This window comes from Mycteria americana, chromosome 7 (assembly GCF_035582795.1).
Source record: "Mycteria americana isolate JAX WOST 10 ecotype Jacksonville Zoo and Gardens chromosome 7, USCA_MyAme_1.0, whole genome shotgun sequence".
Taxonomy (NCBI): domain Eukaryota; kingdom Metazoa; phylum Chordata; class Aves; order Ciconiiformes; family Ciconiidae; genus Mycteria; species Mycteria americana.
In genome coordinates, this window is record NC_134371.1 from 57337824 (window position 1) to 57362482 (window position 24659).

Here is a 24659-nt window from a genome sequence, read left to right on the forward strand (position 1 = left end):
GCTTATTGTGTGGGGGAGGCATTTCAGGCTGTCACAGCCCCTGCTATGTACTAGGCACAGGGCATGTGTATTGTACTGGGCAGGTCTGGGCCCTCGAGTCCCACATGCACTGCCCCTACATTCTCCACAGCCACACCTGAGCAGATATGCCAGGGCAGGACCCCCCACCTGGGCACACAGGGACCAGAAGGGACATGCAGCACTGTGGCATGGAACAAGGTGGCACAAGGCATGGTAGAGCAGGAGCACTTACACTTGAGCTGGCAGCAGCAAGCAACCAGGGACAAGTCTGCTCATCCACACAGGCTCTGATGAGACAGGGAAGAGGAAAGGGCACCAGGACAGGGACTGGTCTCTTCTTTTGGTCCTACTCAGAAGGAAATGGCCCCCAGGCAGAAGGGCCAGATGTAGGCACTTGGGGGAAGTTCCTTTGGAAACACTGGAATGGGACTGCAGCCCCACAGCTGTGATGCAGGCAGCTGCCTCTCTGCTCAGCAACACTGAGAAACAGCACAAACCCTCCCAGGAGCAGGAGAAGTTGCCCATGGCTGCTCAGAGCAGAGGGGCTGGGCATGCAGACAGAACAGCAGGGCTGGGCACAGGGGTACAACAGTCTGTAGGCACTTGACTTGGCTAGTGGCACCCAGGAGCAGGGGAACAGGTCCCAGCTGCCTCTGCCCCGGGGCTCTCATTGGCTCTGGGAGGGCCTTGCCCTCTAGTTGGCTTTGACCTTGCCATTGGCAACAGTGCCATTCTCATGGATGCTGCTACCGTTGTGCTGGGCTGCTTGCTGAGCCACCCTGGGCAACCGTTTGCCCTTGGTGTAGGACTGGTACCAAAAGTTGGAGAAGAGGATGAAGAAGATGGTCCCATAAATCCAGATGAGGTGGATGAAGATGGGGAACTGGTACTGGCAGCTGGGCATGAAGTAATACTGGGAGATGTGGACAGAGACAATCACGAACTGTGCCTGGGAACAAGGCAGAGCAGGGACAAGTTATTCATGGGAGCAGGGTCAGTGATCCCACTGGAGACCTTCTTTCTAAGTGAAACCAATAGGCTCCTTTCCCACTCTGAAGTAGAGGTCATTATGGTGAGGCACAGTCAGCAGCAGCTGGAAGAGGCAGGTGCAAGTCTCAAGGCAGCATGTGCCTCACCCTCCCAATGTGGCTGCAGCCCAGGGACATCAGGCTGAGCAGCACCCATGCCCTAACCAGGCTGGTAGGGCTATCAGAGGCCCACAGTGGGCCAGAGCCGCTAGAAACCCAGAGTCAGAGGCTGCAGAAGAGACAACTACAGCCACTGGCTGCATCTTTCATAGGTAAGGGCTGGCCTGCCCCTCCCATTAGAGGCTGAGGGCATATGCTCTGCTCCACAGCACAGACTCACCAGCTGGATGGCTGTGATGTGCTTCTTCCACCACAGGTACTTCTGAAAGGCAGGTCCCGCTGCTGAGAGCCCATAGTAGAAGTACATGACAACATGCACCATGGAATTGATCATGGCATGGAATGAGCCCATTCCCCCTGTTAAGACAGATTTTCATTAGTGTAAGTCAATCCTCCACAGCAATTAGCACTCCTAGGAGCCCAGCAGGGCCAAAAAACCCTTCTCAGCATGCTGGGGCTAACCCCACCCTTTCCCAAGCTGTGCACCCAAACCATTTCCATCTTACCTGGACCAAACTTTGCTCCCCACCACCAGCTCCAAGGCAAAACAGAGTGGTGGAAGAGGTGCAGGAACGTGACCTGTTCATTCTTCTTCCGCAGGACAAAGATCACCTGCAATGAGAGCCCAACAGCATCAAGGACCTGCAGCCCTGGGAGCAGCTAGAGCAGGCTGGGCCACTAATTCAGTGTCTGATCTCAGTGATGTTTCCCCCCCGCCACCTCCAAGCTCACTGCCACCACACATTAGGTCACCCCACAGCTTCCAGAGCTATAACATACCAAGAGCAGCCTCTGCAATAGCCCAGAGTGTCCTCCTTGGCAGTGACACCAGACAGAAGCACTGCCAGGTCAGACTGGAAGGGCTGAAGAAAGCACCTACCCCAAGTACACTGGGCCCCAACTCCCTGCCCAGCAAGCATTGACAAGGCCTCCTCAGTAACTCACTCACCGTGTCCGTCAGTTCAATGAACTTGGAGAAGACAAAGAGCCAAGCAACACTGACCATCTGTAACAGAACAGGTTAACATGAGACCCACCTCAGCCTGAACATGCCCAGAGACCAAGGGTCTCCATACAGTAACCCTGGGGTGAAACCAAGAGCCAGGGACTGTAAGTCCTCTGCCTGAGGACAGGCAGGTAGCTGTGACCTTGCTGTCCAAACACAAGTGCTAAAGGCCATCCCCACTTATTGGGAGAGGGACAAGAACTCACCCTGAGGGCCTTGGGGTCCTGCGAGAAGTCCACAGGGTCACATCGCCAAGTGTATCCAGTAAGCCACCCTGCCATCAGGAACTGCAACAAGAGCATCATCAGGGTGAGGCCCAACACATCACCCACTGCGCTTCCCAAGCCCTGCACCAAAGGGCAGGGAACAGCCTGCAAAAGGGCTCCCCATCACCCACACAACCTGCACGGACTGCTTCATATGCCACACAAAGCCTACTGCTGACAACTCACCTCATAGACTATGTAAAGTGAGAGTCCCACCAGAAAGAAGTTGTATAGCACCATGAACTTCTTCAGGTTTAAAGGCTTCCTGTTGGCCATTAGCCGGGGACCCAAGGATAGTACGAAGTAGACGTATGCCAGAAGGATGCCCATCACAAGGAACGGGGACTGCATCAGTGGATAATCAGCGATGCGGGGGTCTGCAGAGAGCACCATGGTGCAGGGCAGTTAGCATCCTCACCACCCCAGTCTGCTGCCAGCAATGCTACTGCCAGAGTGGAGGCAAGGACACAGCAATCCTGTTCTCCTAGGACAGGAGTGCAGGTAGGGGGCAGTCTGGGAGCAGAGGCTGGTGAAGCCAGCCAAACTCAGTAAGGTACAGCCTGAAGCCACGCTGCACAGCAGCACCCAGGAGGGCCCAAGTGCCCCAAAAGGACCTGCACAGGCACTGAGGCAAGACAACATCATAACAGGCAGCCCAAAAAACCCAGAGCTGCATCTACATCAGGGCAGAGGCAGGATGCAGCTAGACCCAGACTGCTTCAGGGATGACAGACCACTCCCCTGTGCCTGTGGCAGTAAGACATGTAGTGCCACCTGCCCTGCAGCTGGGCAGAGCCAAACACTCACCTGCTTTCTTCATAAAGTCCTGATACATGGTCACAATCCCCTCCATGGTGGTGGCAGTATCTCTGTGGAGAGGAAGGGCAGATCAGGCAGCTGTTTTCCCAGGAGGGCAGTCTGCAGAGCACAGCCCTGCAGATCAGCAAATTTCAAGCACAGCTTCAGAGTGCATCTGGCCAGTATTGCTCTCAGCTGATCACACACCAGCATCCACAATTCCAGTTGAGCCATACACTGCCCACTTCTCACTGAGCCTAGCCCTGTCTCCCCAGCTCTGCTGGGAACCCCACCATCCACCACCAGCAGTCCTTCCAAGGCAGGATCCTAACATTTCAAGCCAGCTAGGAAAGCTTCCAACCTCAACACCGTATCTCCAGCCCCTTAGTCTTGCTCCTGCTATACAGGCTCCAACACTATCACCCACAATCACCATGATATCGCCACCAACCTTGCCACCCATACCCACCCAGCATGGTCTGCCTGACCCTAGTGCAAGGTCTCCAAGGGAGATGCAGAGCTAGCCCACATGCTCCACAGAACAGTGCCTTTACGATCAGCTTTGGGCTCCTGCCCACTGGTCCCCACCAGAGAAACAACACAGCATCACTGGCAGACCCACTGCATGAGGAAGGAAAGCCATCAGTTCAGAAACAAACACCAGTTTCTGATCTCCAAGTTCCTTGTTTCACATCCTTGCACAAAACTCTCCTGACAAGAGCTACTACCCCATAACCCAGCACCTCAGAGGCTGCATCCAGGTGCATCCTACTTGGCAATGACATTTCCACTACCCTTCCAAACAGAGGACAGTATCCCCAGTTAGGGTAGAAAGCCATAGAAGAAGGATACAGGGCTGCAGGGAGAAGGACTGGCACTCTGCACACTCACTCAGCCTCACTGTGAGCACACACCAGGCAGCAATCCAGACAGATGCTCTCCAGAAGAGCAGGAAGGGCCCAGGCTCTTGCTGCTGCAGGCAAGTTTGAAACACCCTTGCCCAGCTCCCTGTGCTTCCCAACCTCTCCCCAGCCTACAGGATGCCACAGCAACAGGGATGGAAGCAGAGCACAAACCCAGCCTCACCTGACTTGCCCACCTGTGAGGGAGGCATTCCCCACAGCTGCTACCAAACAGACATTCCACCTACCCCTTCCTCCAGGAAGGTGCACAGGAATCACTGTCCACACACAGGCCTGGGGAAATGGGTCCCTAGCCCAGTCTCCCCAGGAGATTTATTGCTGCTGCCACCAGGAAGCTGCCACCAGGAAGCACACAGCCTCTCCCAGACCAGCAGCTGGGAGGCTGAAGCCAGAGTAACCTTCTTCCCAGTAAGGTCCCAGCTGGGAATATCCAGCAGCCACTGCCACCTCAAGCCCTCACCAGCATTGCTCCTTCAGCTTTGCTGCAAGAGGAGGAGCTCAGCAAAGTGCTCTTTGCTCCAGCTGGGACCCAGGCAGGATGGCAGCGGACACCACCTGTGCAGTGCTACCAAGCACCTACATGACAGGCTTCACTGGCAGCAGTCTTCACAGGGGCCTGGCACACACCATTCTAGCTCATCATTCTCTGCAAATCACTTTAGTGCAGCAACAGTGCTGGTTCTGTGCCTGCCCAGTCAACCTGTGTGCTCCTCCAAACAGGGGAGTACCACCCAACCTCTCTGCAACAGCAGTGGGGTGGAACAGGTCTCCCCCTTCACCCCCCAAAGTAGCCATTCCTCCAAGCAAGACTCCAGAGAAGCCTACACAGCCACACACCCCAGGCACAGAGCCCAAGAAGTTTTGTTGTGCTTCAGAAAGCACAGAAGGTGGTTCTTCATGCCACCTTGGAGGCAGCTGCAGCAATAGGGCAAAGCCCACTCAGGACTGATCCCCACACCTCAGGGGTACCAGCAGCAGAACAGATGCTCACCTTCCCAACCCAAGGTTTCAAGAGGTTTAACAGCAAGTAATACTCACTTGTAGTATCACCGTGATACAAGTTATCCTGGTGACTGCCAAGATTATCCACCCTCCACATGCAGCAGAGGCCAGAAAAGCATAGCAGGAACTATAGCATCCCTGAGAGCCACTCAAGGTTCCAGCTGTGGGAAACACAGTAAGTACAAGTCCTGAAAGCTGCTGAGCTTTATGTTGCTTTAATGGCCAAGAGCAAGCTCCAAACTTGTCTGTCTAGTTTCAGCTTTCAACCACTAGATCCAGCTACACCTTTATTTGCTAGATTGAGGAACCCTCAAGAGTTAGTTCCCAGCACAGGTACCTGACTATTCAAGCTCTGTGTTTATCTTATCAAGCTGAATGAGTCAGCCTTACTACAGGTCCAGGGCAGAGACAAAACTCTTGGGGAGCACTTGCCTATTTTGGGCAGGCTTAGGATGAGAAGATAGTGTCAGTCACCCAAAAGCTCAGAGCTACATCTCACACTGCAGGGAAACACTTGAGCTCAGGCACTACAGATTACTTTGCTGACCCTGATGCCAGCAAGGCTCCAGCACCACTGGCCAACTAGGGCCCCAGCTCAAAAATATTCAGGATCCCAGGACACTGGGGACTTGGGAGAGAAGACTCACACTGTAGTTTTGCCCTGACAGACCTGCTGAAGGCTGCACAGAACACAGCAGACAAGGGTCATCCTGGCAGCAGCCCTGAACACAGACAACTATCTCCCCAAGCAGTGGGAGAAGCCCACTTCAACCCAGCACTAGCACAGAAGTCCCCACCAGGGTGAACAGCACCAAGTCCCTCTTACTGCTGTATCTTGTGAAGCACCTCCAGCACTCCTACAACCATACATGCCACAGGGAGAGGGGAGGCATTGGACTGGTCCTGAACATGGGCTCTGGGCAAGCACCAGGACTTCTACCAGGGCAGAACTAGCAGGATTATGCTACAGGCCCTTATGAAGAGGCCCTGTGCATTTTCCACAGCTTCCCTAAGCAAAACATCCTGCTGCATTCAGCTAACAGAGCAACCACATCTCCAGGGAACCCTCAAGGTCTTCAGGTCTTTGCAAGACTGGCATCCACACTGGCATGCTACATGGTCCTGCATTAGACAGGAGCTGAAATGTGCCTTGCTCAGTGAGCAGATGCAGGTATGTCTCACCCTCCTCTGTCTCCCAAGGCACAGCCACCAGCCTTGGGGTGTTGGCAGTTGAGCTGCAAAGGGGGAGTTGTAGAGCAGGCCCAAGCATTACCTGCATGAAGCAGGAGGATGCAAAGTGCACTGGCCTGCCTGAGCCATGATGGCTCCATGCCAGCCTTTCTGCTGCAGGCAAGGGTTTTCCAGCACAGAGCAGTCTGGGAAGCTGAACTCACTCCTTTCCTCTGTGCACAACACCAGCACTTTATGTCCCTCTGCACTTTGAGAGGTTCACCACCCAGCCAGGCATCTGCTCTTACTGCCCTCCATGCTACACTGCATATCACACACTGCAGGCATTTACAGCTCAGTAGTTGGTACCTGTCCACTCTGCACAGGGGAGATACTCTTCTTTGACTCTTCCTGGATCCTGATCCTCCTGGGCAAGGAACTGGGAGAAGATGGGGAACCCAAAGCTGAGCCTTGAACAGCTGAAGAGAAGTCAATCAAACAGGTCCAAGCACCCCAAAGCACCAGGAACCCTTGGGGCCCAAACACACCCTGCACAATACCTAGAGACCTTGCAACACATCTCCTTCCACCTCTCACCAACAGGGCGTCATTTCCTCATCTTGGCAAGAAAGCTCCCACTATTTGCAAGCCAGAGTACCAGGCCACATTCTGCCCCAGTAACCAACATCAAGGATTAGATACTTGCTTACACCAAGCAATGTGTAGACTGCATATTTCCAACAAGCTATACAACTAATTAGTGCAACTTCAGCAAGAACAGCAAGGCCCTTTATAACCAGCCCCAGCAGCCCAAGAGCAGTCAGACCACAGCACTGTGAACCATGACACTAACAGAGACCAGAGCTCAACCCAGTTAGTTTTGTTAACAGCCTCACAGGGTGCATCTCTCCCCACATAGCAGCCATCTGCAAGCAATACACTTGGCCCCAGCCATCCAACACCCAACACTCCTACCCCACCAGCACTCAAGTCAGAAATCAGTCCTGTAATAAGTAAGAAAGCAAGCCACCCTAATCTCCCCACTAGTTTAATTACAGGCAGCACCAAAACAGTCTGGTAGGTGGCCACAGAGCTGCTACCAGGCCCTTGCTGAACTGGCTAAGGCAGGCTCCTTGGGAGCCCCTGTGGGGCTCCCAAGGGAGTAGCAACCCTGAAAGGTGAGGAGATAACCAGTTGGCCAGAGATCAAACCAACCCTTCATCCCTGACCTACAAGCAAGCAGCAAAGCTTGCTGCCTGATGCAGCTCTGAGCTCCACAGCCTCTTGCGAAGAGAGATCTTCCTCCCCCAGCTCCTCCTCACCACAGCACCTGCCCAGCTTCCTGGAGCTCCAAAAAGTCATTGTGGGGTCCAGCAAGGCCTGCATGCAGCTCCATGCACCCAGGGAGCATGTTTCCCAGCAGAGCTATGGGGACCTTTGGTTCAGAAGCATCAGTCAGCTAGCAGCAGCTGTCACTGTGGAAGAGTGGGACTGACCAACCCAGGGTTTGGTGGCCCCAGAGCAGACACAGACAGAGCTGCACACAGCACACTGAGGCTGGTACCTCAAACCATCACCAAGAGCTGTCAGTCACAGCTCAAGGACAAGCTTTCCTGAGCTTACGCACAAGTGAATCCAGCAAGACAGGGAGCCCAAACCATGTCTGCCCTTAACACCACACAAGCAGCAAGGCAGTCAGAGCAAGGCAAGGGGGAGAAGGAGCCTGCCCAGCCCTGAGCAGCAGCAGCACCCTGTTCTTTATGAACTCTGCAGTGGGATGTCTCCAAGACTGAAGTTTACCATGAAGCACAGAAAAATGGATTTGGATCTGCTCCTTCTGCTGCTCTGTGCCCAGGTGAAAGGGAAAGGGGCCTGTAACCAGCCAGTGCATACTCGCTTCACACACAGCATCTCGGGACACCAGCCTAAGCACATGCAGCAGAGAGCACTCAACAGGAGAGCTGCATTCAAGTACACCTGCATTACTGGTAGCAGTTTCAGCCATCTCACTGAAGACTCAGTTAAGGCACTGCTGTCCACATGCTCCTAAAGTCATGTTTTTCCCTCAAGAACAAAATCGCAGCCTGAAGAGATGCCTGTGCACCAGCTTACAGAGCACACAAGACCCATCTGGCAGCAGAGCACAAGCCGCTATGTTTCAAGCATGGAAAGCCATACCAGCAGATTAGGGCAGAGCAGGAACATAGAGGTCTCCTGGCCTGACATCTTGGCTCTGAGGACTCAGGACAGACTCTCTGATGAGAGTTTGAGGACAACTAGTCCCAGAACTTTCAGCTTGCAACGTAACTACAAAGTCTACAGGGAAACTTCACGCTAACACCAGCAGGTAAGTTTTCCTATTTGAATCACATCTATTTGTCGCTTCCTGGGGCTCAGCTACTTCATACTGAGTGTCAAAGGACATGGCTAACAGCCTGGTACCATATGCTCTGCATCAGAGTACTCTGAAGTCAGTATAGGAGGACTGTGTTCACAGAGAAGGGATGCAAACTCTCAACCCTTGATACGTAACAGCTCTTGCAAGAGCTGCCGTTGCAGCTGGTGCAGGAGTCACACTGGCTGGGTGCTGCTCCTGGCACACTGGCTCCAAGCGGCAGGAAGTGACCTGCCTGAAGTTGAGGAGTTTCCCCATCTTCACCAAGTGTGTGTTAATACCCTACCACTATTTCACACAGTGGCTGTGAAACCCTGAGGCCTTCGGATAGCATCCTACAGAGATTAAGCTCTCCCCTTCCCATGCTCACTGAAAGCAGGGAGAGCAAGTGGAGACTCACAGATTAGCAGGCAAGCTCTGCAGAGCCTCAGCAGTCAGTATGGCAACCCGCAAACTTTCAGGGGAAGGAGCAAGCCCATTGCAACAGGGTACTGATGACCTTGTACAAAAAACAAGGCAGGTAATCAGACTTCAAGGTCCCACAAGAGTATACGTTGCAGTAAAAGGTCTATATGCACAGCACACAGTGGTTTTTTCAGGGACAGCACCTCCCCAAGCTGATCGGGCAAGCTGTTAGAGTAGGCTTACTCCTTATCACATTCAACACTGGTGGCTGCATATTCAGGGCACTGGTATCAGTACAGATGAGAGCAGTCAGGGAAAAAGCAGGGAAAATGAAACATTAGGCATAAAGTCTGACACAGCAAGGAACAAAGGAGTAAAGAAGTGAAGGAAGAAAAGAAACAAAGAATGAGATACCTCCAGAAGTGGAAAATAAGGTATTTCCTTTCTGAGCTAACCACACTGAGCTGTGCCCACTGTCATGCAGCATCAGCTGAGGTAGGAAGGACCTAGAGATGGCTGGGCTCCCTCTCTGAAGTGATGGCAGCCCTTGTCTCACTACAAGGCTTCACCTCTGTTCCCACAGCAGTGTCTGTAATCATTACACAGTAATGATTACTGTGTTCTGTCCCATCCAGGCCTGTGCATTAATTGGACAGGCACACCAAGACAAAACAGACATTAGAAGTCTACAAAGCAAGATGCAGAAAGGAAAGACTCCTGAAATCCCTCCAACAGCTGTCTGGACCAGTCAAGAAGCCCAAGTATAAACCCAGAGCCACTTGTCATTGAGAAAAGGGGTCACTGCCTGAACTCACCATGATGTCTGCTTTGGACCCCCCTACCTTCTGCACCAAGAAGGCAGTGCAGTCACACAACCAACCTTCTAACAAGGAAAGGGACGTTCACTGGCAATACTAGAGATGCCAGAGACTCCAGCAGCACAGTAGAAGCACCACAGATCCCCACAGGCCTGAGTCTTAATAGATACCACCTTTAACAGGGTTCACAGCCCTCCACGCACACAAAAAAGCATTAGACCTGATTATCTCCACACAGGTATAGATGGCCCACTCAATGTCAGGGCTGTTGCTCCTGCTGCTGGTCCTGTACAGACAGGGAAAGCCTCTTAGGGTTAAGTAGAAGCAGCATGAGATATAACTCTATGTATACAGAGCAAATCTATTAACAAACCATGAAAGCAAGCTAGCTGATCTGATCCACAGGGTAAGAGCACTCCTTGCAGCAAGGCTGGAGAACTTGCTGCCACAGTGACAGCCTACCACCCTGATCCATCCCACAGGGAAGAATCAACCAGAAATTAAATACCCTGTGAGACACTAAGGGAAATCAAGAACCATCAGACCTGGTTACCACCTCCACCAGCCCCAAGACACTAAAGTCTCAGATAGCATCCAGACACAGGCCTGCCAGTGGGGAGCTGGCTGTGGCAGCTGCAACCTGTCATCTCTGAGCAACAGCAGCCCCAGAACTCCTGCAGGGAAGAGCCCTGGCTCCTGGGGACCGACTCCTCCCTGCAGGAGCCCAGGCTGCCTCACCTGTTTGACTGGCAAGAACCAGAGTTTCCAGCCCAAGTACTCCCACCATCTGACAGCCAGTAGGGCACATGCTAGCACAAATCCAGTATGAAAGTACAGAAACACAGATGATCTCTTGGGCCACAACAGACACCACTCCCAATATCTCCTGTAAGCTTCTTCCTAAATGAAGGATCTCAGCCTGAGTGTTCACTGTGCTGTAACCCCAGGAGAAAAGGGGAAAGGCTCACCTGCAACTTTCAAGGACAGTGCCAAGCCAAGCATGCAGCAATGCACCTGCTTCTGACACCAGCTTCAGAGCTTCTGGGGGATGCAAAGCTTTTCTCCACCAGGAGAGAAAGGAAACACTATGCACCTTGAATAAACTCACTTATTTTCACCTCCAAAACATGGTGCAAGACACCTCTAGGTCAGAGAGAGTTTTTACTCTCCTAGGCTCAGTTTTAACAGTACTTTCTCCCATATTACATGGGCCATATAATCCCCCCCTATCTAATAGGCTCTCAGGAAACAGAGGTGAGAATACAATGCAGGGCAGGACTGCAGAGGCCCAGGCTATGTGGGTGGCATGGCTTAGCCCCCACAGGGAGATGCAGCAAGAAGGTGCTGCAACAGCTGGCATCATGCTGCTTCTCAAAGGAATAGGCTGTCAGCAGCAGCTCACACCCATGAGAGAGAGGGGCTTCCTAGGAAGGAGATAAGACACAGCAGTCTCAGTCAAGCCCCAAGGGCTCAGCCAACTGTGACTCTGAACTATCCTCAAGAAGCTGCCCAGCAGGTCTGGTGTGAAGGTCAGCTCCATCCAGCTAGGAATCTGCCCTGGCTGCATTCTGGCAAAAGAGAAGGTGGTCAATTTAGGGCAGCACAGCAGGATGGATGCACTGCTGCACAGACAATCCTGGCCTCCGAGAAGGGAAGAGATGCTCTGAGGGAATGCACTAGCAGGGAAAACACCCAGTGTTATTCCACGCTACCCACGGAGCGTCGGAAGGGGTACTCACTTCACTTTTCCTGCCCTTAGGACTCCCAAACCAAGGTGGTCTGTCACAGGGAAAACACCTGACAGTCCCCCTGCGAGAAGGGGCCAGGCACTGAGGCATACAGACTGCCACCGCAAAGCCCCCTCTCCTGTCACAATGCCTGTGTATTTATGCTGTCTCATTTAGCCTGTTGCAGAGATGAAAAAGCAGCAGCTTTCCTAACTGCCTCTTCATTACAAGAGAGGAACAGGTCCACATAAGTGACCTACAGACCAAGTCCAGTACTGCCTGTGGAAGGTCAGATGAGCATTTGGCCACAGTTATTAAACCTGCAGTTGCCCAGCAAGTGCAGGCCCCTGTGCATGACTGCACACCAGCCTGAGGTGAGCTTGCAGCCAGGCTACTGCTGCCACCAGGAGGGTGACAGGGACCTCCTCCTCCTCCCACCGGCGTTCCAGAGCAAGGACCAGAGGGAGGCCAAGCACCTACACGAGCCGGCACTCAAAGCTAACATTGTGTCGCAGCAGCGGGGGAGGCCTGGTACTGCCACCCTGCCTGCAGGAGGAGGGAAGAGCCATCTCAATGGTACATTGATGCCGAGAGCTGTGTAGGAGAAAGCTCTCCGGCCACCGAGCAGCCGGCACTGCCGTCGGAGGCTGCTCTCGCCCTGCTGCAGTGAAGCCCCAGCAGACCGCAGCCCTCCTCAGCCGTTCAACATCCCTGCAGCTTTCAGCCCGGGCCGAGCCCAGCGGCCGCACCAGGACGGAGGGTGTCAGGGAGCGGAGCGCAGTCGGGGTCCCTGGGCAGCGCCCCGCACGGGCCTTACTCCTGCCCCCAGCGAGGCAGCTCCAGCACGGGCCCCCAGCCCCGCATCCCGCTGCTGGCTGGAGGGAGCGCTGAGCCCCGCAGGGACCCCCTCCCGCCGACCGGGAGCGGGAAGCGTGGGCGGCTCCCGGCACGGCCTCGGGGTGGGGCGCCGCCGGGGCCTACCGCCGCTCCGGGCCCCGGAAGCGCGGTGCCGCGGCCCGGCCGAGCGCCGGCACTGCCGCCAACGGGGCCTGTACGGCCGGGCCCGGTGCTGCCGCCCGGCTGGGGCTGCGGGGAAGGGCCGCTGTGTGACATCCCGGCGGCTGCTGGCCCCAAGGAGGCCCCGCACCGCCGCCGCAGTGACTGGGGGGGGGGGGGGGGGAGAAGGCACCTTCCAGCGAGCCCCGGCCTGCCCTGTTGCCTGCTGGAGGGGCAGGCCAGGACCAGCCACAGCAGCTGCCCCCAGCCCCACCAGAAGTGCCAACACAGCGATGCTGATCCCCTTCCCTGAAGTCGTGCAGCCACCAGATCCTGACCTGGAGAGGAAACAAACCCCCGGCTCTGGGCCCATCTCTGCCAGCAGCAGGGAGGCTGCCCCGGCACAGCTGGGACCCTGTCCCCAGCACAGCTGCCAGGCAAAGACCTGCCGGGCCAGAAGCCACAGTGCTTGTGCCCTGGCACACAACCAGCAAGGATAAACAGTCTTTTCTCCTGGCAGGCTGGGAAAGCATCCCAAGCACCACACCGAGACAGTACAGAGGGGACGGCTCTGGCATACAACTGCCCCAAAGGAAGGCAGCCTGGCTGCAGGAAGGGAGTTATGCCCTTCCCTGGGCACAGCTCTGGGGCAGTGTCACCAGGCCACGAGCCAGGGATTCTGGGGAGCACTGCAGCTCCTCACACCATCAGGACCCAGCTGCTCTTAAAAACCACTTCAACAACCCAACTTGGGCTCCGCTTATCTTCCTCCTTCTGACACAGACATGCTTGCACACCACTGGCCTGTCACAAGAATCCACGCTGCTATTATAGTTATCCCCCCCGCCAGTGGGGTGACAGCCTCCGCTAGTGCCTTTCCTGCCTGGTGGCAGCCGCACCCAGCCTCACCACCTGCCAAGGGCATGTCGCAACACCCATCCCGCCCATCAGGCCACAGCCTCCCCAGACGCATCCCATCACCAGCCTCCCCAGACTCATCCCTCCACCACTTTGGTGAGGGGAACACCACCCACCTCCTCTCATGCCCCAGAGCATCCCAGGTGACAGGGACACCAACACACACACAAGCTTCCTCCAGCCTCTTCCACTCCTGCAGGCTTCTTAGCAGATGCCAAGCCAGCACATGGCCTCACCAGGGCAGGGCCCACCATCCCTGGCAGGCAAAGCTTCAATCCCAAAGCAGCTAAACCCCACTAAGGCCTCAGCACTCCCCTGCTCTGCAACAACCTTCAGCAAACAGCCCCAAAAGCCCTTCCAGCACACACCAGCAGCAAACCCAACCCACCACCAAGCTCAGACACCTCCTCCCAAGCCCCCCCAAACTCTCCCCAAAAAAATCCAAAAGGGCACCTCGGAAAGACCAGGCATCCCCAGCCCAGCCCCACCAGGCAGAGCTAGACCCAGCACCCACCGCCCCGGCAAGGTTTGTTTTTTTGTTTGTTTGTTGTTTTTTCTCTCCCACCCCCCCACCCGCGTACGCAACACCCCCACAGACACTCACCACCGGCCGCACCCCGCTGTGCCCGCCACCACCGCGGCCCCCGCCCTTAAATACGGCTGCCCTACCCCCCTCGCCGCTGCCGATTGGCCTTGGGGGCCGAGCTCCGCCCTGGAAGGCGGAGCTGGCCCCTCCGAGGCCAATCGGCGCTGGCCCCGCGGCCCGCCCATTTCGTAGCCACGCCCACGCCCGCAGCGCGTCACGGTCAGGGGCTGCGCAGCGCCCTGACATTTTGAGGGCGGGCGGTGCTGGGTTTTGGGGCGGGTTTAGCTGATTTTTAGGGGCGAGGCCTGGGTCTGGTGAGGACGAGGGGGTGGACGGGCAGCAACAGGATGGAAAAAATGGAAGATGGCTGGGAAAAGGCTGCGGGTTTGGGCAGGGTCCGGGTGGGGAGTGGAGGGTTGGCTCGAGGGTGGTGGTGAGGGCACGAGGGAAATGGTGGAAAGAGGGCCCTGGCGTCGTGCTCACACCGACCTCTACTTTCTCTGGTCCTCATGAGGTGGAGCTGATCCTGTCGCAGTCCAATGCCATCTCGACATCTATTTCAAATGGGAGTCCCAGTCCTCCAGCGGGTTCCTGCAGGGTGGCCACAGTCCACCCCAGCAGGTGAAGCAGCAGCATGGTGGGCAGAGAGGCCAGGCAAAGCCTCGGTCATCATCTGCAGCCAAGGATGGTTTAAATGGACTCTTCCAGTCTCAGACTTCTAGGAAACAACCAACTACAGATCAATAAACAGATGGCACATATGCTCTTTTTTTTTTTCCAGTGACACCACAACAGCTACCACAAGCATTTGGAAACACAGGACAGAAGGACACCCCAGAGATGTTCAGTCTGACTGCATGCTGTTTCCAGCACCACTTCATCTTGTGTTGTCTTCACAGACTTATGAAGCTTCGTCTTAAAAAGTGGTTGTGCTTTGGCTCGCGCTTGTCTGATCTGAAGGCATTTTCAGAATTCACTATTCTAATTGTTAGGAATCATCTTCTCATTTCCAGCTTAATTTGATGCATGGCCAGTTAATACCCATTTGTTCCTGTGCCAATGTTGTCTTTTATCTCACGTAGGTCCTTGCCTTGGTATTTATGCTCCAATGTATTTGTAGACAGCAATCATCTCCCTCTCAGCCATTACATGGAAGACTAAACAAGTTTTTCCAGCATTTTCTTACTAGCCAGCCTGTCCCTGCACCTAATGCCATGGTAACTCTTCTGGCTGTGCTGCTGTTCAAGTTCCCTCTCCTGAAGACGGGTGACCAGGAGTGGTCGCAGACTTTGTGCTCACCTGGTGAGAATTCCCCGTCTGGATACAGCCAGGGCTGCATTCGCCCTTCTCAGTTCCACTTTGCTGTGACAGCTCCGAGTCACTCTGTGGCCGTTACTCCTGTAACTCCTCTTCTTCAGGTGCTTGCAGCTCACAAAGTCCCCCAAATGAAGTAAAGAATGCACTCCTGGTGACTTTCATGCCTTTTTTTGGTGGTACAGCATTCCTTTACTTTCCCCTACAGTGCCAATGCATCACAACATTCTGATTTCATCAGATTACACCTAATATTGGTGCCAGTCCTTAAGGAAATCACTTTATAAGAACATCCACAAAGTACCTCAGTAGTAACCTTCTGTGTGTCCTGATATGCTCCCTTTCACAAGGCTCTGCTTCCATCTTGACCTTAGCCACTCCTTCCCATATGAAATTCCTGTGCTCGTTTCTGCCCCAACATCTACCAAGGTTCCCAGTTGGTCTCAAGGTTCCCAGCTGCTTCCCTGGAGTCCACACAGGGCCTATAGCTTTATAGAAAGCTATTTTTAACTATCAGGTTAGTCAGACATAATAGACTATATTTTATCCCGCTTTCCATTTCCTGTCCATGTGCTGCGTTACTCTTTAATCTAATACTATTAACATCAGACTGGCAGGCCTGCAGCTGTCTGGATCACTCTTTCTCCCTTGTTAAGTATAGGCATCAGTCTTGTTTGCTATTCTTCACTTCTTTTTCTTTTTTGTCCTCCTTTTATTTTGCACCATTACTCTTTTTTAGTTGTTTTGTGGTCCAGTTCAGTGGAAATCTTGCTATGTTGTTTGTCATGAAATAAGAGATCACCAGTGGATTCCTTCACACTCCCTACTAGATACTTCTCCACCTTGTATCCCACATCTCATAGCTTTCTCCAAGCATTCCTTCTCTCGTCTGGATCCACCCTTGCTGGCAGGCTTGTCAGGCTCTAACAATGAGCCCCAAATTGCACAGCCCAGCCTCTTCATGCTATTGGAATAAATTTCCAGGTCACCCTCTTTTCTTCTGCTCTTAATGCAATTTCTTTCTCGTCTCTCTCAATCCTGGCCTCTACTTTCCTATTGTGTCTGCTGTCTCCACCACTATTCCTGTGCGGTATTTGGTCTTTAGTTTTCCCTTGCTACCGCATCTTCTGTCCTTAATTCTCCAACACATCAAATATATTTTTTCCATTTTATTTCTCCTCTATTAGTTGGTTTTTCTTTTCACACTTGCTTTGATGGGTTACCTTTGTCTGCATGTCTGCCTTTTTTTACTTCTCATGCTCAGCGGGTGTCTGCCATTCCTCGGCGTTCCCCCTTCCCACCACGTCCATGGAGCTGCAGCAGCCTGGGCAGGAGCTCCGGCTGGCGTGAGGACTCTGGTCTGCCGGAGCACCCTGGCTGCGGGCAACTGGATCCAGCGCAGTGCTGGCCCAGTTACGGCTGGCCAGGGGGGTGATACAGAGTCCCCTACTAACCCTTGGGGACAGGCCTCCAGCAGGGAATTGACTAATCTGCTGCGTGTTGTGGCTCTGGGTTTCTGCCTTCTGGGCTCTTTGGAAGCAGGGTAGCATGAGCACACATAGCAAAGAAAATACCTCAAAAATAAGGGAGGTGAGGGTGAGGGAGACAAGGCCAGAGTGATGTGACTGTTGTGTACAGCCTGATGTTCCCAAAGTGTCTGGAGAGAGACTTTTATAAATGGATAATCTTCTGCTTCCATTTTGAATCCTGCCTGTGTGACCTGAAATCTGGGAGAGAAGCTGTTTGCAGCCAGCCAAGCGTGTTGCTCTGACTGCAGTCTGGACTGCCAAACCAGAGACGATCGAGTCACACACCTGCACAAGGGTGTCCTTCCTGCACCAACCACTCCTGCAGCAGGCGAAGCCCTACGGGTCATTAACTCTTCACCTGCAATTCAAGAAACAACCTGGCTGTTGTGCTCTTGGTCACAGCAGCCTGGGCTGCACCAGGCTCCAGTTTGTGAGAACTTAAGCTCCTTCCTCCGTTGCTTATCCTGGAGAACACCACAGTATTTCCACCGTAGCTTTAGTGAGGGTCTTGCTGATCCTTCTCAACATGGAGATCTGATCAGATGGAGGTGAGTGTGAATCTCTGCACTCCTCCTTTCTGTTGTTCCCTCCACCAGTCCTTGTCTTCTGCTTTCTCCTTGCAGAGCCAGGTGCGCCTTTCTTTCTCCTTGTTGCTCTGTCTTGGTGCAAAAAGCAGGCATGCACTAATACAACTTGCTGAAGGCACAAAGATGGAAGCCATCATCAATGCAGAGGATTATCAGACTACCAGGTGGGAAGGTCTGGAGGAACTAAGCAATGAAAAAGGAATGAAAGGTTATGACCTTAGGGATTAGTAACGATAATTTCTTCTGCATGTGATGAGAGATGCTGGTGCAGTTTCTCAGTGTTGCACCTTTTCTGGTGCCAGTCTTGAAGAGTGGCTTACGATCACCATGCAGCTGGGTGGGGAAAAGGGGGGTCTCAGCCCCTCCAGGTGCTAAGTTTCTCAGTTTTTATGACAGAGATAGAAATTATCAAAATCCTGGCTTTCTGGGGAACTTAAATATCTTTTTGATCATGTCTGATTTGTATAGTAAGTTTATATTCTCTTATTCACTGAATTTGTAACTATGAATTTATTTTTTTTAAACACTGAAGAATTGAATTGTGAGCTTTTTATGTGGCAAAAACACTGACATTACTCAACTTGAAAAATCTAACAGATAATAAAAAGACCAAATTAATTTAGTGAAATTAAAGGCATGTGCACTTGGCCCTGTAATTTTTCAGTAATGTATTTGACATACATAGTTAGCAAATTCGCTTACCTTATTACACTTGGGGAGTGAAAATACAATTTCCAGATTCTCCCATCCTTTTCTTTTTACTCCTGAAAAGCCAGCAATTTTGCATGTGATCAGATAAAAACACTGAATGTAAATTGGCTCTCTAATGTTGTTTAACCCATCTCCCTTTCTCCCAAGGTTGGACCCTAAAGCACTATCAACCACACATCATTGCTGCACACCTTCTCTGTGACTCCATGACAAAAAATGACAAGTCTATTACAGTGGCAACTGTAAAACATCGGAGAAATGCTCCTACACCCCCTCTGTCTATACTGACAAAATAAAACAAGGCTTTCATGGCCACTAAAAGTGGAGACAGATGACACTGCTCAGAGCCTGAAGGACCATTAAAACCATAATGTCAGTTTTCAATTTCAACAAATGGAGATGGGCAGATAGGCTGTGTAGAGCGCCCATGCTTTGCTAAGCTCAGGCTGATGTGCTGTCTCCTTCCATGGTTGATATCAACATTAAGTGACTCATCTTGTGCAAACTTTTGACTGTTATTTATGCTGATTACATCATCCTGACAGTAAAGGCCAATTACCCTATCGCGGTCAGTGTTGCCCTCTTCCCTTCAGCCAGAAGAAATACCTTCAGTCCTGGAATCCGAAGTCCCTTGAAGGTCCTCAAGGTACCAGGAAACAACTCACAACATTTCTGTAGCCAGCAGGCATAAAATGACCCCACTGAAATGTCTGCTGTAACATGATGCTGTAGTTTTACTTTAAAACATCACCTGGAAAAAGGCATAGCGTGACATAAAAGGGAAGGTAGAAGCATCACCCGGAAGCTTGCCGGCACTGTGGTGGTGCGCTGGAGCACAGATGCTTTGATGGCAGACTTTCACCCTGGTATATTTAATTGATGGACTTTGCCTGCCAGCCGGGGTGAGCAGCACTCATGACTGCGGTTTCCTGCCAGGATGAGAATTCTTTATCAGCTGCATAAAAGCCAGCAGCCTCTCCGGCATGAGCCCTGATACCCCCCTCCGCAGGCTGACAACATCACCCTGGGGTGCTTCACAGACATGCCAGAAGTCTCAGCCCACTCTGGACCTGCTAAAGCATCCCCATTTGTTCCTGTGGAATAATGGTGCTTGTTCCAGATCCACACAAATCCTGGGTGGGGAAGAGGCAGCAGAGCCATGACCAGAGCAAGGCATCTGAGGAGACTAAAAGCTTGCAGAAGCCTGTTCTTCAGTGCCTCTGCATGGCAGCAGGCATAGCAGGGCCAGCTCAAGCCCCAGAATGGACTGGTGGGAGGCTGGAAAGGGTCAGGAGTTTTGGGCGCTTCAACACATGCAGCACAACAGGAGTCCTTGGTCACCAGTGCAAGCATTCGTGACTGTCCACATGCAGCATGTTGTGGCAGAAGACCACAGCAGCTCTGTGAGCTCTGTCTCTGGTAGGGACCTGAAAACTGCCCCTTCTCAGGGAGCTTTCAAGGTTGTCTCATGGGCACAGACTCCTGAAGAGAGAAAATGCAGGTGATGGGAAAGCCCTGGTCCTGCTCATCCCCAGAATCTCCCTTTCCATCTGAAGCCATTTCATTTTATCTCCATGATTTAGAGCCCACAGGAGTTGATCGGCTCCTGCAACCTGTCCCAGACTGCCTGGAGCCTGAGAGAGCAGCTTGGCAAAGCCGGGTGACCCAGCAGGCAGTTGGGATTACAGTCAGATTTGGTGACTTGACACCCACATGCCACACTCCACAACTGCATCCCAGGGCTGCCCTCGTAATGTGTGATGCAGCAGCACCATGCAGCTCCATGGACCGAACAAAGCCAGAAGAAAAACCCCTCCCAAGTGCTCCAGGCTTTGCTGGAGGCTTACTAGGAAGACTTTGCCTTGACCTGAAGTGGCCACAGAGTCCTGAGCAGAGGCTGCCCAGGCCAGGTGTCCCAGGTGGTGCACCTTGGCCATGGGGCAGCAGGACTGTGGGCAGGCACTGGTGCAAGCTGCCAGGCGTCAGGCTGAGCACACTGCTGGTCGCTCTGCAAGGACTAAGCCACAGAAAGGACATTGTCAGAGCGGAGGATTGTTCTGGGAGAACAGGCTGCACAAAGAAGGATTGTTTTGCCGTGAAATGAGGCCGTGTTTTAGCTCCAGCCGGGGCTGGGCTTTGCCTGCCCATCCAGTCTGCAGGCTGGCGGGGGGACACTGCCAGCTCCCCACTGGCTGCCATCCTCCCCGGCCTGCCTGGCATCTTCTCTGTTTCTGAGGTTCTCCACTGGCGCAGTCAGCAGCACAGTGCATGCCCTGAGACCCACAGTGGGTGGGGAGGAAAAGGAAATTGAGGGATAAGAAAACTTGTGGCAGGTCCTGCTGTGGGCTCCTGCACCTGCCTGGCAGGTCCATGGGGCACAGGGGCAGGGGACAGAAGCAGTGGGGCAGCTCCCACGGTGAGGGGCTGCAGTGTTTCTCCCAGATAGCCAGGAGCAACCGTCCTCCCTTGAAGGGACAGATATAACCAGGAGGGAAACAGAGATATGCAGTAAACTGCTCCAAGATAGTGGGCAGAGGAAGTCATGGCCTCCTTTCTGCAAATAGCTCTCCAAAAAGTGTTGTTGATGGTGAACATCACAAGCCTCCTTGGATGTCCTCATGCCTGCACTGTGTATGGGGACAAGCATCTTGCACTTGAGCTCCAGCAAGACACAGCAGGTAGCACAGGACACAAAGAAGCGAAGGAGAGGGAGCTGCGTGCTCAAAATGTGGGTTGGAGCATTCCTATTAATTCCTATTTTTTTAATTCCCTATGTGAGTGAATACAAACAGTTAAGAGTGACGGTGGGCGCACCCACAGCGGCTTCGTGTGAGTCATTCCTGGCTCGGCAGCTGCTGTGGGGCTTCGACAGTCCAGGGCTGCAGGTCCTGCTGCCCAGCTCCTCCTGCCCGCAGACCCGTGCTGCCCAGCTCCCTGCCCAGCCCCGAGCTCTGTAGCATGGGGCTGCACATGATGTGTGCTCCCCCGGAGCCCCATGCAATCAAGTCACGACCTGGTGCATTGTTCCGCTGACTGGAGCAAAACAGGCTGCGCTACAATGATGATGATGACTGTGGCTCTTTCTATCGCTGTGATGCCCATGGGAACCTAAATACACAAAACCGAGACAGCCAAAATTATGGCTCCTCGGTTCCACTTACGCAGAATGCGTTTCTCAGGGTGCATACAAACTGGTCCTGTATTAGCTACTGCCATTAGCTCTTTAGGCAGTGCTCTGAAGTCCCGCCATGCTGCTGCAGCAGAGGAGGAGACAAGAGCCATCTCTCCCATCCCACAAAGCAGGACCCTGACTGCAGGACTGCATCAGTACAAAAAATAAACTCCACATAAACACCCACCGCACGCTTCAAAGCCCAGTTCCCGCGAGAGCAGCACACCTCCACGCTGCATGCCAGGGCAGGCAGAACCCAGGACTAGCACATGACGGTGGGAGACAGACACATCCCACCAAGGCCACCTGGCAATAGGCATAGAAGGGGGAGGTCTGGGTTCAGAAGAGGAACATCCTGGGAAATGCTGTGGCTTCAAAATAACACCCACAGGTAGCAATGATGCCCTTTGGCCCAAAGCATGGCCAGCAAACACTCAATGAAAAACATAATGCAAAAGTACCCTGGGGCACACTTTTTACTCAGAGGAAGGGAGCTGCCGTGCCAAGCGGGACCTTAGCACCACTGCTAATTCGGTGCAGAAACTGCTTGGACACGATGGTAGCAAAGGGAGAAGTCTTACAGCAAGCAGGTAAATCAGTGATGGAATCTGAGCAGCAGTGACAAGACAGCCACTGCAGGAACCACATCTCTTGATCCTCTGACTTTGGAAAATATGCATCTCGGTCAGAAAACAACATCCAGTAATTTCCTTTCTTCAAAAAACACACACAAAAAAAAAGACGACAAAAGCTTCTCCTTCAGAGGAGCCAGCCAGCACACTTTGCATTACTCTTATGTGCACATAATCTTATGTGCTTCCCCATATACAGGGTTACCCCTGAGGAAATTGCAGAAGGTTTTCACTAATTTCTAAGTGCAGGTTTCCACCAAGGCAATGTTCATGGATCCAGCCAGAGAGCTACAGTATCATACGGAGAACAAATGAACTGTGGAGTCACATCAGCCTGAGCTATTTTTATGGCATATATTACAAATACATCCAAACATCCTGTCTCTCAAGCGTGTACTTTTACGACCACAGCATCCATGTGGGGTACAAAGCAGTAACATTTTACTTCTAAGACAGATGAAGATTTATTGCACTCGTTTGGAAGGAGGAGCTTCATGGGATTTTTCCGAAGCGGCTGCCTATTCATTTGTAGGCACCAGCTGCCATGTGGACATGCTCTGGCTCTCCTGGGGCCACTGAGCTCATGGGGAGAGCCCGGGGGAAAGCAGAGAACCAGCCTGGGGTTTCTGCTTCCACACTCGGCTGTTTTCCCTCCATTTGTGCCTTTGACTTTCAAGCCGTTTCCGAGCTTTTCAATGGCTGGTTCAGAGGCACATTTTGCTGCTGTTTCCATGTGTTTGTCTCTCGTCTGTGAGCTGCAGGTGAAGCTGCTTTGGGAGCGATGCAGATGCAAAACTTGGCTTACTGCCCTTTGGCAGCGCACACCCCATTATGTTGCTTCTTAGCATAAAAAAGTACTCAGGCTTCCTCAACCCAACCGCCAGAAGACTTCTCCTTTCGTCCCAGATCTTTCTGTCAGAAAGGTCCCATCCTAGCAGGATGATGGAAACCAGCCCCCCAGCCCACGCTGAGACCCTACCTTCCTGCCTTAGCTGCGGTACGGAGAGTGGAGAACTGCAGAGGTTCCCCTCCCTCAGCTGTCCCCCTGATCTTTTCGGTCACGTCTCCCGTCACACCTTACGTACTTCACCTCTACTGTAAAGGCTTAATGACACCCACTTAAAAGATCTGTAGGTTAAAAAAACAAACAAAAGTGTTATGGTTTTTTTTTTTAAACAAAAGAAGACACCTGTGTGCACATCTCTGCTTGGAGAAAGGACAAGAGAACAAGCACGCGGCAGATGTTAGTCGTGCTGATCAGTGGATGCAGAGAGATACAGGGAAGTGGTGGCACCACGCCGAGCTTCATGGCTTCCAGAGGTGAGCTGGCCCACGGCAGCAGCAGGACAGGCTGCAGGCACCACCCAGCACGGCTGGATGTGCAATACAGGCTGGGAACGGTGGGACTGCAGATAGCTGGGCAGGAAGGAAAGGCAATAAATATCTCGCTCCTGCATTTGGGAGGAAGCCAGATGAAGCATTCCTGTCACAAGGGTGAAATGCTTTCCATTCTAACAGTAACTCAGGAAGATGTTAAACAACAATTGCATAAGGCAAGTGTTAAAAACTCAGCAGTCCAGGTATCCTGCATCTCAAAATTAAAAAAAAAAAAAATCTGTTTTTAAAAATCTAAACAATTAATGCTGACATTCAGTAAGACAAGGAAGCCTGGAGAAGCTCCAGAGAACAAGCAAGCTGATGTTATGCTGGCATTTTAAAAAAGTAAACAGCCTTATAAGGCCTTATAAACAGGTATGTCTATTCGACCGTCATCCCATGCAAAGTAATGACTGAAAAATATGTGATTGTATTGATAAAGATTTAAGGCAGAGAAATATAAATACCAATCATCAGGGATTACAGACAATAAACCTGTCAAACTAACATGATAATTTTTCTGGCACTGTATACTCTTAAATATCGGAAAGCAAGCTGGCTGGTATGGCGGCACGTGCGATCAAGGAACAAGAGCACCGGCGACCTGGCCAAGTGTGAGGCAGCAGAGGAGATGCTCCCCGGGGAATTGGCACTGAGGATGTGTTTCTAGCAGGGAGTGCTAAGTAGTGTAAAGCTGATGACCTGGAAGGAAGCAAAGTTATGACGGGTAAAGCATGCTGTCCTGGGAGCAGGGCATGTCAGCGGCCTGGAGCCCTTGGGATCCCTGGAGCAGCGGGGCCGTGCAGCAAAAGGTGTCTGTCCTCTGCACTAGAGCCTGACTGGTACCAAGGGGGACTTGGGGGGCCAGAACAAACCAGTGTCTGTGCTCACCATCACAATCCGCACCTGAGCTGGGGCCCAGACAGCCTGGCAGTGCCCACCATGCCAGACCTGAGCCTCCTCCCTGCCAAAATTACCCTACTAGGAAGAGACGAGTTCAAAAAGGGATTGGACAAGGCAGGGAAAAAAACCCTGAGGGCTCAGCGTGGCAGCACATCCCATGCTCACGGGGAGAGCGTGCTTCCCTGATTGCCTGCTTGGCCCCTGCCGCAGCGGGGCACAGGCTGAGCCTTTGCCCTGACCCAGCAGGGTTGTGCT

At 52.8% G+C, this 24659-nt stretch overlaps 1 protein-coding gene across 2 annotated transcripts; it reads right to left on the reverse strand.

The window, feature by feature from the left end:
• On the reverse strand, positions 1 to 14249 carry ELOVL1 (ELOVL fatty acid elongase 1). 2 transcript variants are annotated; one of them, XM_075508574.1, is made up of 8 exons: positions 14198 to 14249; positions 3249 to 3310; positions 2628 to 2818; positions 2382 to 2462; positions 2119 to 2175; positions 1676 to 1781; positions 1390 to 1526; positions 1 to 970 (listed from the first exon to the last, which is right to left on the reverse strand). In XM_075508574.1, the coding sequence occupies exons 2-8, from the start codon at positions 3292 to 3294 to the stop codon at positions 716 to 718; spliced, it is 873 nt and encodes a 290-aa protein (XP_075364689.1). In that variant the 5' UTR covers positions 3295 to 3310; positions 14198 to 14249; the 3' UTR covers positions 1 to 715. The 2 variants fall into 2 exon arrangements, with proteins under 2 accessions (XP_075364689.1, XP_075364690.1); XM_075508575.1 differs by lacking the exon at positions 2628 to 2818 and having other exon boundaries at positions 14198 to 14214.
• Positions 14250 to 24659: the final 10410 nt, after the last annotated feature.

Coding starts and splice junctions, on each gene's coding strand:
- ELOVL1 (XM_075508574.1), bottom strand. CDS start 3,294: ATGGAGGGGATTGTGACCATGTATCAGGACTTTATGAAGAAAGCAG. Junction 2,819..3,248: donor GGACTTTATGAAGAAAGCAG/GTGAGTGTTTGG, acceptor TGCTCTCTGCAG/ACCCCCGCATCGCTGATTAT. Junction 1,527..1,675: donor GGGAGCAAAGTTTGGTCCAG/GTAAGATGGAAA, acceptor CTGTCTTAACAG/GGGGAATGGGCTCATTCCAT.